Source organism: Ambystoma mexicanum, chromosome 4q, assembly GCF_040938575.1.
Source record: "Ambystoma mexicanum isolate Mex_15411 chromosome 4q, UKY_AmexF1_1, whole genome shotgun sequence".
In the NCBI taxonomy this organism is placed as follows: Eukaryota; Metazoa; Chordata; class Amphibia; order Caudata; family Ambystomatidae; genus Ambystoma; species Ambystoma mexicanum.
Genome location: NC_090928.1, coordinates 196,113,862 through 196,128,388, shown reverse-complemented (window position 1 = coordinate 196,128,388; position 14,527 = coordinate 196,113,862). Strand labels below are relative to the sequence as shown.

The following is a 14,527-nucleotide window of genomic DNA, read 5'->3' as shown; positions in this document are numbered from 1 at the left end:
TCAGACCACACTGTCATTCTGCTCGGCCACCACAAGTCCCTAATAGCCTCCTCTGGCTCCCTGTTCAGCCAGGACTAAAATCATCAAGTTCCTAGATGCCACTGATCATATAGCTCCACCTAAAAGACACCCCAGTTCTCCTTCCATACCACTGTGCTCTACCCTTCTACACCAGATCGCCAATTCCAGCTAGATGTTTGTCTGCCAATCTGGAACTGGGCCCGGGCATTTTTTTTGTCTCAGAAAGCTCTTCCGCACTGTTGTCTTCTGCAAACCCTTTTTATACAGTCTTTTTAATACTCTGGAGATTTTGCTAATATATGTAACCGTTTTGTTCTGGGCTACATTGCCTTATCCATAAAAGGGATGGACGTCATCTGTCAGATAGTAAACTTACCTTGGTAAACTTACTTGATTGAAAATAATCGCCTGTGTAATTCTGTGTATGCACATTCACCTCATACATATGAATTATTGATATTCTGAAAATCCGACTGAAATACTACTCTTCTGTGGATTGGCAAGTCCAGTACAAAGCTGCTACCTTTGCCCCTGTACATGGAACTACTGGGCCTCAATATGCATATGGTTGTAATGATAAACACAATGTATTTTAATTCAGCTTTGATTTTCAAGTTACAAAACTTCGCAAGACAAACCAAGCTTCCAACATGTCGCAGTTTTGCTGTAAATGAGGGAAGAGAAGCATAGAAGGTATGGAGGGGTGTGCGGGGGGCGGGGGGATGAGGCAGGTTGGCGCAGTGAGATTGTTTGACCCTGTGAGTATTGGACAGGCATGGTCCTACAAGCCTATTTGGGGCCTGGGGTGCCTTTGAATTGGAAGAGGAGGGATTAGAACAAGGCCAGGTGGCCAGGGTATTGGGTTTGGGAGGAGCATGTAGTATGTCCCTACAGTATCTCACTGAGGGAAGCTAGGTTCTGGAGAATTTGGGCAGGGGGGTCTTTGAGAGTGGGCGAGGTCTCTCAGATCTTGTGCCACTGCCTATTAAAAATAGGGCTGTCAGTGGATTTCCAAAAAACAATGTATTTTAAAGGCCACTTAGTTTTTAAATTACCACCTAATTGAGTTGGGGAGACATGGGATATTTAGCACATGAAGTACATAGAAAGTATTGCTATGGATAAATGTGGGTTACTGACGTAATACAATGCTTTCCATTTATCCCGATGAGGGAACAGGTTACTATGCTGAATGTAAGCCCTTCCTCATCAATCCCCCCTGACTCCTTCCCTACTGCTCCCCACCTATCCTCTACCCATCCCTTCCCCTCCCTCCTTCCTCCTCATCCCGATGACCTCATACAGGAAGCTGTATCCACCTAAGGGTGTTAAACTCACCTGTGAACCCCAGCCTCCTATCCCCCGCCTCCTCCTGAGTTAATTGTTCCATATACTGTACCACTGGTTTGTTTCAAGTTAGTAAATATGCTTCTTCTCACGTACTGTTGTTATTCTGTAAAGCACTTTGGAGTAAAGAGCTATATAAACTCAATAAACATAAACATAAACTATGCAATCCCAACTCATTAGGTGGTATTTTCCAAAATAAGTTGTATAAAATACAACCTGTTTCTTCCCATTATTGCCATACTCGTGACGAGGCTGTGGAAGACAACCTGCTTTATAAGTTGTCGGATGCGTGCTGCTACCACTTTAATTTCATTTGGTTATTTTTATGAGCAATTCTGATTCCATTAAAAAAAATGTATTGCATGATTTGATTGCTCTGAAAGGTCTGTAGAAGGATGTGAGCACTGTATGCATTCTTTATGGAACTAGGTAAATGAGAGGCAGACGAGATGAGGCCTCTTGTACAGTTTTTGTACATATGCGTTCATTGTCCTGCTTCCAACCCTGTTAATAGCTAGATGGCATTCCTCGATGGCATTGAAATGCCAACCAAGCTGTGACATTTGAATTATCAGTTCTATCCAGGTGTTCCTTAATCTTATTGTCTGCCCACACCTTCAATGTAGTCTTTTGTACTTCTGTTTTCAGTTTCACAAGTAAAGTGTACCGTTTTTTGTTGCAAACCTTTGAAAGCAATTGTTTTGTTTATGTTTAAGCGTTTGTTTTGCTGAGTATTCCCTGGTCCTCGTCTGCACCTCAGTGAAAGAGCAGGAATAGAAAGGATTGGGTGGCACACACAGTGCTGAAACACCTCTTAACAAATTGACCAGACAAACCATAAATCACATCCATTATTTTGAAATCCATCTAATTAGCTGACCTCACAACTTTTTGAATTTGGCAGTGCTAGAGCTTCTAAGAATTTCTGTTTTGTGATTGTTTTATGTACAGATGCCACATTTTCACTAAATTGTTAAATTTCATTCCTCATTTCACAGAGCACTAACCGAACAGTAAACCACCGGTATAAACATTTCGACTGGTTATACGAGCGTCTCCTTGTTAAGTTTGGATCAGCCATTCCAATCCCGTGCCTTCCAGATAAGCAAGTTACAGGTACATTTTCAAAACCGCTGTCTGATGGTGCAGGGTTGTAAAAGAAGAGACATGTTTTGCCATTGGAGGTGATGTCAGTATAAATAGTGATGGTGTTTTGAAGCATTTTACATGCAAGCAATATGTTTTAAGACACAAACTTATACTAGCTTGTGTATACACCTGCTCCTACTAGGCCTATCAGCCCCCTTTGATCTAGTTGACCACACCACTGCCTCTCCACATTAGCGAATTTCGCCACCAATGCTATCTCCTGGATAGCCCCATTCCTAGAAGGTAGAACCATAAGAGTCTTCTCCGACACTGCCAATGCCGCCCCTACCCCCATTCCCCGTGGCATCCCTCAAGGTTCCTGCATCTCCCCCTCCCTTTACAATATATTCACCAAACCTCTCTTCGACATCCTGGACGACATCTGCATATCTTACACCCAACTATGCCGATGACACCCAAATCCTTCTCCTCTTGTCAGGCTCCTATGAAAAAGACTCCCTCACCCTCAACCACATATACTCTACTATTCAAACATGGATGGCCATGAACTTCCTCTGTCTGAATGACGAAAAGACCAAGATCTTCTTGGCAGGCCCACCTTCTCTGATTCAGAAACTCAGCCCACAATACTCATCTTTCAGGATAGATGGCTTCTTGATCCCTGTTTCTGCTATGGTAAGAACCCTCAGTATCCACTTGGACTCTGCATTATCCCTCACCAAACAACTCAGCCCCGTTGCCTCTTCAGCAGCATACACAGCAAAACATCACTGCAACAAGACATTTTCTGACACCAGAGAGCTGCCCAACTATATCAAGAGCCACCACTCGTGCAAAATTGGATTATTGCAATGTGTTGTTCACTGGAACCTCCAAACCTCCAAAAGAAACATTAACAAACTCCAGCTAATTCAAAATAAGTCCCTCAGAGCTGCATTAAACATCCCGATGAGAGACCACATCTCAGCTGCAAGAAAAAAGACACACTGGCTCCGGGTCAGGCAAAGGACTTCAATACTTTATCCATTACTCATAAATGTCTGAGCAACACCGCCTCCCGTTATCTGGCTCAGAAAATTGATATAGCAATACCCAACAGACCAATTAGGTCCATCTACACTCATAGAGTCACCCTTCCCAAATTCAAAAGAGCTAAAGGGGGTGGGGCAAGCTTCCCCTCGGTAGCAGTTAACCACTGCAACGCCCTTCGCACAGCCTTAAGAGCAGAAAGTTCATACTGGACCTTCCAAAAGTCAGTGAAAACATGGCTCTTCGCCCAACACACTCTTTGCAGGAACAATTGACTCTTTGGTCTGTATTAACTTCACCTATTATCTCATGTCCACAGCATTCTATGTACTGCTTACTCAAGCTTTGTTTCATTTAACTGGTTGCAACAGCGCCCTGGTGCCCCAGTGTTTGGGAGCTTTACAAATGTAAAAATAAATAAATAAATCGTAAATCAAGAAATGCTTTATTGATCGGCATTGGTCAGAGGCTTGCTTAGCAGTTGCACACAGCCATCGTCCTATGTACCATGATTACTGCTGTGGTTTCTTTGTGGACGTAACTGCTTCTAAGTGCATTTCTTTGTTCTTTTATTTAAAAACACAGTTTGAAAAGGTAGGTTTTAACCCTTTTCTTAAAAATAGTTCTCTGGATTGTTTTTATTTAAACATTATACACAAAGAGAGACCTATAAACAGTTTGCATTAATGGTGCCCGGTCATCTTAACAGGCATTCCTTTTTCAATCTCCCTTATTGAGGCATTTTGAAAAAGGCTGCAGTAGGGTGTTACGCAGGATCTCCCAGTGAAGAGATAGACAGAAAATAGAAAGAAACTCTGCACCACATGTGCAGGGAGCAGAAGGTATACTAGCATGTGCAGGAATAGCCAACGAAATAAATGCCTCAGAAAGCACCTCCCCAATCTGCATTCACCACCATCAGCAGTATATTTTTTCTCTAAGTTAGCATTATATAAATTCTGCCCTATATGAGTCCTTATGAGCATATTGACAATTATGTTCATATGAAATCGATTATGTAAAACAATTTTAAGTTCCTGAAGTAAAAGTAGCGGAACCAAAAGCTAGTGGTGAGCACTATTTGGGTAGGTTAATCCGGGGACATGAACAGTATTGGATCTGGTGGAGAACAGAATTGATTGAGTCGCCTAAGATAAGATGGGCAGTTTCCCCTCTTGGAGAAGCATTTTGGGCATGTATCCTCCTAGCATGCGCCCCTAGGGCAATGTGACAAAGGAGGGCAGCTTTTTTCACACTATCCTTTGAAGTGATGTTTTTCTGCCATTCCTGGGGCCATTTCTGCGACATTATTGCAATGCAACAGGATTTGACATGCTACACCGTACATAGAGCTTACTTTCAAGATAATGTACATAGGGACTGTTTTCTTATTGCACAGGACATTACAAACTGTGAGACAAATGTTTTAGATGGGCATTATTGCTTATTGTATGTAATCATTACATCAGTACGCTCAATATTTCCACCTGGAACTTTTTAGTGGGTTCACTAAGTGGGAAGTCTCTTACTTGGCAGTAGCAGTTTAATCTGCTCTGTGTGCACTTAACCTTGGTTTTGCTCGATCCAAGGGGTCGGGAGCGGTGCTCCTACTTTTTACTGTTCCTACACTTTTATTTGAAAAAGAAACCGTTCTGGAATGCGTTTGTTTTAAAAATAAGTGTAGGAAGACGTTGAAACTTGCACTTTAGTGCACTGCACTGATCATTGCTTTAAATTTGTTTAAGGGTTTGTATGGCGCATGGCAGGGGCGTGACGATGGGGTTTGTGGGGAGCCGGGTCAGGCAAGTAGGGAATATAGTTCCACTACTTCATTTCGTACACTTTAACCACTACGTCTGTCTGAACTGTTGATGCATGGAAGGAAGCAATGTGTTTTTTTTTGTGTGTGAATTCCGAGGTATGGGTTGAATTTACGAGCTACCTTTACTACTTTTGCACCATAAGCCTGGAATAAAGTGTATGCCTGGAATAAAACACAGTTGTCTAAATCCTCCAGAGTTCTCACAGGAACCTTATCGAAAGTCTCCTTCAAGGTGGCCAGGGAATGGCAGAAGCTTTCTGATCCTGACCTTGGGGTGGTGGTCTGAGTGATGATCACCTGCGAGGAGAAAGGGAAAGGGCCCAGGGGAATATGAGGACATTGTGGGGTGAGACGCTGTGTTTGCCTTCCTCTAGGGAAGACATCTCCTCAATGCCAAAATGTGTAATGGCTTGTTGTCAGAACAATCTTTCTGTTCCCAAAGTTAAACATCTTAATAGGGGTGAAAACATTCAAGGCATTGAGACAAATGAACACCCTTCTAAAATCATGCAACCTTATAAAGCTAGAAGATTCCTTATCTCCCAAAGGTACAGTGAAAAGCAGTCTGTAAATAATAACACATTAAACTCTCGAAACATTTATTTTTCTATAAAACCAAGTCTTGTGGTTGATCCTTATGAGATTCCTGTAGAGAATATTGACAGTGACAGAAATGAGTTTGAGATCAAAAATCAAACTGTAAAAACAAATCTTTATATTAGGGACTTCAAGTTCCCGAAGTACTGGGACGAAGAAGTGGGCTGAAGAGGAACAAAACTGCAAGGTGCAGCTTGTTAATGTGAAAGACCCACACCTGGGGGAGACTGTGAGGTTTAAAAGGCTCCCCTCAGGTGCAGCCCATCTGGGTGCAGAAGGAGCAGAGCAGCAGCCGTAGGTGGAGGAGTTGTGAACTTGCCACGTTGCAGCAGAAGCAGATACTGCAGGAAGGAGAAGACACTGGGACCACTGTTGAGCAGCGAACAATAGTCAGTCCTGAGATGGTCTTTGCCTTCAGGAGCCCTAATGCTATCTCTCGTAGCAGGTGTGCACCGGAGGGCCTACGCATCAAAGGAAGCACTGTGTTAAAGTGGCGCAGGTGGCAGCAGACTGAAGCTAGCCGATTGTCAGGTCGCAAGGAGCTGCTGAAGCAGAGGACCTGTAAGCATCGAGGGAAACTGACGCGCAAGCCTTATCCGGTGAGTTCAACAAAGGATTGTAACAATTTAGCACTCTGTGAACGCTTGCATGCTCGATGCAGGTGTTTTCATATTGGAAAGCAACTGCGTATGTGGGAACATAAGACAGAAGGCAGTTTTGAATACCGGACTTGCAGAAAACCGAAGGAATATCATTATGCAAGTGTCATGCTTTTTCACCAAAGGTGTCTCTTGTCCACTTGGAGACTCCACTCACACTTTGCGGGTGCCATTTTTTCCTGCAATATGGCCGCCTATTCCAATGGGATATGCGTGGAGCAGTCTAGTCGCTCGGCAGTTCTTTAGCTGACTGCAGATAATAATGCTTGCTTTACCAGGGCAGTACGCGTCTAAACACTCAGTAGTTAGTAACTAGCTCAGCGCCTTGCTTTTTCACTAGTCTTCTCCCTTCCTTCACCTTGCCCTCCAGTCTTCCTTTTCCTTCGTTGTTCCTCGTATTCCTGGACCCCTGTCCTTTCTCATTGTGGAATCTTGTGGCGTTGCCTGCACTGCACCTCCTATCCATGCTCCTGGATTTTTCCTTTCTACTGGATTCGCTGCCCGCTATTGCATGTAACATCTAACGGATTACTGGTGCAGGTTTGTCTTCCCTCAGTTTTTTCCTGCAACCTGGGCAGTCTCCTTGGGGTTACCTTGTCTGACTCTCCTTCCCTCAGGCAGGGTGGTGTCTGGGGATGCTTGCCCCTATCGCCACGAGACCTGCACTAAATAACGGCCATGTAAAGGAAACGACTCCAAGAAAGCCCTGCGAAAGAAAACACAGGTGAGCCTCATCCCTGAATCTACAGACCCTGACAATTTCAGACGCCACAACACCACTGAACCTGTGGACATGGATCCCTCCTTGCAGAATTTGTTGCGCAGAATGAAGGTGTTATGCACAGAGGTGGAAAATCTCAAAGCAGAAAATGCTGCCTTAAGGCAATTGGTATTATCACGCAAAGCCTTGGTAGAGGAAGGCTCTTTCTTAGGGGGCGTTGATGAAAAGTACAATGGCTCCCCAAAGAAACGTCGATCCTTCCTGGATTCACGTATGGTGCACTTTACAATTAAGCCATACTTCTACTCCACCGATGGGGCCAAGGTGGAGTTCATCATTTTACATCTCGTAGGCAATGCCCTTTCCTTGACAACTCCTCTGGTAGTTTCAGAACATCCACAACTAGACGATTATGCCAGTTTCATGGCTTTCCTTAAGGCCATGTTTGATCGGCCTGATACGGTCTTTTCAGCCCAGGAGCAACTGTTGGAGTTTCAACAAGGGACACAGGACATGTTGACCTATGTAACCCGATTCAAGCAACTCGCCAAGGAAGCAGATTGGTTGGCAAATGCCTGTTCCCTTTTTTTTTTTGGACTAAATGAAGATATTAAGGATGAGTTAGCCCGGGTCGCTAGACCAGGATCCTTCCAGGTTCTCCTTGACATGACTATACAAATTGATTTCAGACGCCAGGAATGGAAGGCTGAAAATAAAAACCAAGATGCACCATCTCTCAGACCTGCACCAGTATATCCAACACCTCAAGAGCTGCCGTCATCTTCCGCAGGGAACCTGATACCACCAAACCCTTCTAGTTGAGACCAACCCTTCGGAAACCGCAATTGGTGCAGTACTCAAACAGAGGATCATGAGTATAAATAGACTTGCACAGCGTCTGTTGCTCAGTTCTGTTTTTTCCGCGCTTCGTGGGCCTCGGAAGCGTAACGCTCGGTTCCCTTCTTCAGAAAAACCTTATTATTCTTCGAAGATTATTACCTTTACACGATGGCTTCTTCATCGGAACCATCGACTCCACGGTCCGGTTTCAAGAAATGTCGTAACTGTGGGAAGAAAATGTCGTTAACGGATCCTCACAGGATCTGTTTGTGGTGCCTGGGATCGGAGCATCACTGTTCGGAATGCGAGGACTGTATGTCCATGACGGCGAAAGCCTTGAAGGAGCGTAAAGGGAAGTTAGAAAGAGGTAAGGACTTTAAAACTACTACTCCCTCGAAATTTTCTTCGGCTGAGTCGAGACATTCGTCTCCTCGTCGACAAAAGAAACATTCCTGTTCAAGATCTCAAAGCGGTTCTCATCAGTCTTCGAGATCAAAACACTCTAAGAAGAGGTGTCGTAGATCTCCCTCTTCTTCTTCCTCTACTTCCCCAGAAAGGCTCACCTGCCTCATGAAACACAGCTCTAAGTGGGAGGAATTCCGTAAAAAAATGCTTAGCATCTTCGAGAAAGCGGCCTCGACCCCCTCAGAGACGTCTAAAGGTGTTACCCTGGGTGAAAGACCCAAAAAATAAAAATGCCGCGAGTTGTTGAACCCGGCGAGAGAAAGTACTCGAGAGCGTCATGAACCCTCGAGTAAAAGCAATAAGACCGCGTCATCGGCCCTTCGACGCATAAATTGGTTTCATCGACGCCGTCTTAGAAGCCACTGTCGACCCCCGATAAAGGACAAACCTACAACTGTCACTACGTCACAGGCAGTAGAGGTGTGGAAAGCTCCGACCATGAGGTCGAGAATGCCATCGACAATCTGGATGACGCCGAGTAGGATTCCGATCCTCTCGAGTGCATCGGTCTTTTCAAATGTTTTTCAACGCCTTTTTCAGGATTGTCAAAGCCTATGATGCCCACGTCGTTAACCTCAACGTTTTCTCAGGCAGTGACAACAAATTTAGCTCCTTCTGCTCTAGAAATGAGTTTTAAACCATGTCCTAGGTCTGACTAGTTTAGAGCCTTGTCCTCTATATATATGAGGAAGGGGAGGATTCCGACTATGAGAGACCTTTTGGTTTGCAAAGGACTACAATACCCATGCCAGAGGAATTAATCTCTGAGGAGAATGGGTTAAAAGACCTTCAAGAGTCTCTACATGAGGCAAGTGGTTTAGATACTTCTCCAGAAGTAGAGTTTGCTAAACCAGACCCTGGAGAGCATGCTTATAGGATTCTGATGGCCAGAACAATTGAATTAATGGGGTGGACTACACCTACACCTTCTTTTCAGCAGGATGACCTTACTGATATTTTAGATAAAGGTCCACAGGAGGATCCTGTTGTTCCTTTTCATACTGCTCTGCAAAGAAAAATATCTGCTAATTGGGAAACTCCTGAAGTTATCCATGCAGTAAATAAAACACTTTCTGCTAAATATAGGGTATCAGCTTCAGATCCTGAATATCTGAGCAAGCATCCAACTCCAGAGAGTTTAGTTGTACAAGCAGCGACTTCATCTAACAGTAAGTCGGCATACCCTACTATTCCACAGGACAGGGATGATAAAAGATTTGATGCCATGTCAAAAAAAGTCTTTCCGGCATGTAGCATGGCCCTTAAGTCTATCAACGCCACTTGCACGCTAGCAAGATTCAGCCACACACTTTGGGCGTGTGCTTCACCTGCGGCTGACTGTATCCCAGAAGGAGAAGAAAGGGATGCATTCTTAAACATCATCAGGGATGGAAAGGATGCAATGTGCGAGTCCCTCCAAACAGGCATCGATTCTGCTGACAGCATCAGCAGGGCCATGGTGGCAAGTACCACAATCCGCAGATTTGCGTGGTTGCGGAAGTCTGCTTTTGCTCCAGATGTACAAGCCAGACTTATGAACATGCCCTTTGAAGGCACTTCTTTATTTGGAAAGAAGGCTGATGACTGCCTGGAGAGATTACAAACATCCAAGGTAGCAGCAAAATCCCTTGGGGCTGCGATCCGGCAGACTCCAAATCGCCCCTCAGGAGCTTCCTGGAGGGGTAGGTCCTTTTGCTTTTACTCCGCATTCGGAAGAGGCAAAGGACAGCCAGCTCAAAGGGGCCAGAAACGATTCATCCGTGGTGGCTGGGTCAAAGGTACAAAAGCCGCAGCAGCAGGTGCCACTTTACCCTCGGCATCTGCGTCAGCCGCTTCTAAACCCCTCTGAGGTCTCCCCTCACAAGACACCAGTAGGAGGCAGGTTAACCTATAATCTGGCAGAATGGCACTCTATTATGTCAGATGCTTGGGCATTGGAGACAGTTGCCCAAGGTTACTGCCTGCCCTTCCTACACACTCCTCAGAGTCATCCACCGGGGAACAACTCTTTGAAGCTTCCAGACCCGCCCCTTATGCAGGAGATTTTACACCTGCTAGAGAAGGGTGCCATAGGACCGGTACCCTTAGCGGAGAGGAACAAGGGTTGGTATTCCCTCTACTTCCTAGTACCAAAGAAGGACGGAGGACTGAGACCCATCTTGGACTTGCGAGAATTGAACAAATTCCTCAGGAAACACAAGTTCAAGATGGTAACCCTTTCTCAGATCCTTCAGGCCCTCCAGCTTCAGGACTGGTTGGTATCTCTAGACCTTCAGGATGCTTATTTCCATGTGCCAATCCATCTCAAACACAGGAAATACCTGAGGTTCGCAATTGGCAAATCTCACTATCAATTTCGAGTTCTAACATTTGGGCTGACTTCCGCCCGAGGGTCTTTACCAAGCTAATGTTGGTAGTGGCTGCAAGTATAAGGAGGGAAGGGATCCACGTCTACCCCTACCTTGACGATTGGTTGATCAGAGAAGTATCTCCGGAACAAGCTCAGATCCAGCTAGATTATGTCTGCCACTTCCTTCACAAGCTGAGCTTCTCCCTCAACTTAAAGAAGTCACAGATGATACCATCACAGAGACCCCAGTTCATTGGAGCAGTCCTGGACACTTCCCTGGGAAAAGCCTCGCCACCAGAGGTGAGGGCTCAGGATATTCTACAGATGGTCACCAAGTTTCAAAATGCCCAACGTCTACCAGCCTTCGACTTTTTGAGGTTGCTAGGCCTCATGGCATCCTGCATCTTCCTAGTGCCAGAGGCTCGCCTGAGAATGAGATCCCTCCAGTGGGCACTAATAACCCAGTGGTCGCAATTCTCAGGAAGAATGTCAGATCTCCTACAAGTCCCGGAAAGAGTAGCGTAAGACCTTCAGTGGTGGGCCTGTCGGGAGAACATCTTGAAAGGAGAACAGTTTTGGCAACCATGGCCGGAGATAACAGTAGTCACGGATGCATCACTCACGGGGTGGGGAGCCCATGCCAACGACTTGACCATCAGCGGTCGTTGGTCTCCATCGGAGTCCAGACTACACATCAACCTGTTGGAGCTGAGAGCAATCAGACTAGCGCTGAAAGCTTTTCTGCCATCAATACAGGGAACGAATGTCCTGATAATGACGGACAACACAGTGGCCATGCACTACCTCAACAAAAGAGGAGGCGTAGGGTCACTGCCACTGTGCAGAGAGGCAATGCAGCTCTGGTTTTGGGCAATTCAAGAAGGAATCTCTCTATCGGCAGTTCACCTAGCCGGAGAGAAGAACTTGACGGCGGACACTCTGAGCTGGCAAAGCACAGTCTCCCACGAGTGGGAGCTAGCTCAGGAAGTCCTTCAAGAGATCTTCACCCTTTGGGGAACCCCTCAAGTGGATCTGTTCGCCACCAGCATCAACAGGAAGTGCGATCAGTTTTGTTCAAGGGAATTTCCCCCGAGAAGAGCTCTAGGGGACGCGTTCATAGTGGACTGGGAGTTTACACTTCTGTACGTGTTTCCTCCAGTCCCTGTCATTCCTCAAATGATCAGGATGTTGAGAAGATTCGGGAAAGCCATGATCCTAATTGCCCCGGATTGGGCCAGGAGAACGTGGTACCCGGACCTTCTAGACATGTCCATCTGTCCTCCGATTCGTCTTCTGCAAAGAGAGGATCTTCTTTCCCAGAAGGGATGTCAGGTTCCCCATCCAGACATCAGAACCCTCAACCTTCACTCTTGGTTTCTGAAAGGTTGAGATACAAGGATTGGGATCTCCCGGATGATGTCATGGAGGTGTTGCTTTCAGCTAGAAGGCCAGCAACAAAGACTTTATACCGCTGCCGTTGGAACACATTTTGCAGCTGGTGTAGAGAAAGGAATATTGAACCCTTTTCATGCAATACACCAATGGTGTTATCTGTCTTGCTTTACTTAGCAAATTCAGGTCTTCAAATTGGTATGAGCAAGGGCTCCCTCGCAGCGTTGTCTATCTTTAAGCGTACTGCTGAGGAGCCTTCATATTTCAAACTACACATTGTAATCCAATTTCTGAAAGGATTAACAAATGTCTATCCACCAAAACCTTTTCAGGTTCCTTTGTGGGACCTAAATCTAGTCTTAAAGTTTATAATGGGTACTCCTTTTGAACCACTTAATTCTTTTTCACTAAAGTTTCTCACTCTTAAAATAGTCTTTCTAGTGGCCTTAACTTCTGCTAGAAGAGTGAGCGAATGACAAGCTCTACCTTGCAAACCTCCTCATACAATCTTTCATAAAGACAAGGTTGTCTTACAAGTGAAGCCCAATTTTCTCCCAAAGGTCGTCTCTGAATTCCATATTACTCAGAAAATAACCTTACCTTTGTTCAATCCTCCTCCCCATCCAGGGAAAGAGGAAGAGAGATTACACAGGCTGGATCCAAGGCGTGCCTTGAGTTTTTATATTAGCAGACTTGCTAGGATAAGGCAAGCAGACCAATTGTTTGTAGGATATGCAGGGCACAAATTAGGATTGCCAATCATAAAACAGACCATTTCAAGATGGATCATTTTAACCATTCTAGAATGCTACAAATTGGCAGGAAAAGAATCCCCTCAACATCTTAGGGCTCATTCAACCTGGGGTATCGCAGCCTCTTCGGCTCTTCATACACATACTTTAACCAAATTTTACAGCCTGGATTCCTGCTCTAGCCAGGAGACAAGATTTGGAAAAGCTGTGTTGCATTCTGTACTTCTTTAAAGGGAATTATTTCATCTTTACTCCCACCTCCTCTTTACACTACTGCTATGGGAGTCTATCAAAGATCAGGAATACGTCGGAGGACACAATCCCTTTGAAGAACAAGTTACTTACCAAACTGGTAATGTTCTTTCGATGGAATGTTCTGCCGACATATTCCTTATCGCCCCTCCCATCCATCCACGCATTAAAACTGCCCTTGTAGTTGCAGCTTACGCTCCTTCAAGGTTACTAACCAATGAATGCAAAGCAAATCTGAACTTCAAAACGGAACTGAGCAACGGACGCTGCGCAAGTCTATTTATACTCATGATGACGTCGGCGCTGATACGGAGGCTGTCGAGGGAAACCGACTCGGAGGACGTCGACGTGCAGCGCCCACTACTGAAACATTTTTCCGAGGCCAGCAAGCTGGAATGGATAATATCAAAGATAAGGAATACGTCGGAGGAACATCCCATCGAAAGAAAGTTACCAGTTTGGTAAGTAACTTGTTCTTCTGTTTTAGAAAAGGAGTTACAGGCCAACTGGCAAGCCTTCCTTGACTGGCGTCATCTTTTGTTGGGTGTTACTTTCCCAGGGCAGATCAGAACAGACCACCGTAACCTACAAGTGCTTCAATCCATAGAATGTAGAAATAGCAGACTAGCTTGTTGGGCTTACTTCTTTGCACAATTCCAGTTCAAAATATCTCATATTCCAGGTCAACAAAACATTATTGCAGATGCTCTTTCCCGTCGTCCAGATTTACTCATGGATATAGCCATGACATATCAAAAAATGTTTCCAGAAACCGTGTTTATTGGTTATGTTGACGTTTTCCTGGAACAAGTGCGCCAGGACACCCTTAGCTGCGAAGAATGGCGGCAATATCAGCACTCCAACCCTTGGGATCTTTTTTTTTTTATTACCTGTTTATTTGAAACCAGCGCACAGATGACAATACCAACAGCCGATAAAAGAAAAAGCATTACCTCCAGTTCAAATTATGAGCATTCCCTAGGCTCCTCCCCCCCTAACCCCCTCCCTGACCAGCCTTCGATAGGGTCCGGCTGGGAACGGGCAGGCACCAGTCGTTTGCAGTTTGTCTGAAGGGCCTTTGCGACCAGGGGCGTTTTGTGGGTTATCGCCGGGAAGTTCTGGTCATAGTCAAGAAATGGCGTCCAAATGTTCGAGAAGCGGTGAAGG

General features: G+C 45.2%; 1 protein-coding gene across 2 annotated transcripts in view; it reads left to right on the top strand.

Annotated features, from left to right (window-relative positions):
• Positions 1-14,527, top strand: part of SNX9 (sorting nexin 9) — a 1,580,311-nt gene that overhangs the window by 881,787 nt on the left and 683,997 nt on the right. For both annotated transcript variants that reach the window (XM_069607724.1, XM_069607723.1), the window contains one exon: positions 2,370-2,487. In XM_069607724.1, coding sequence (XP_069463825.1) covers positions 2,370-2,487 — 118 coding nt within the window. The remainder of the gene's footprint in view (positions 1-2,369; positions 2,488-14,527) is intronic.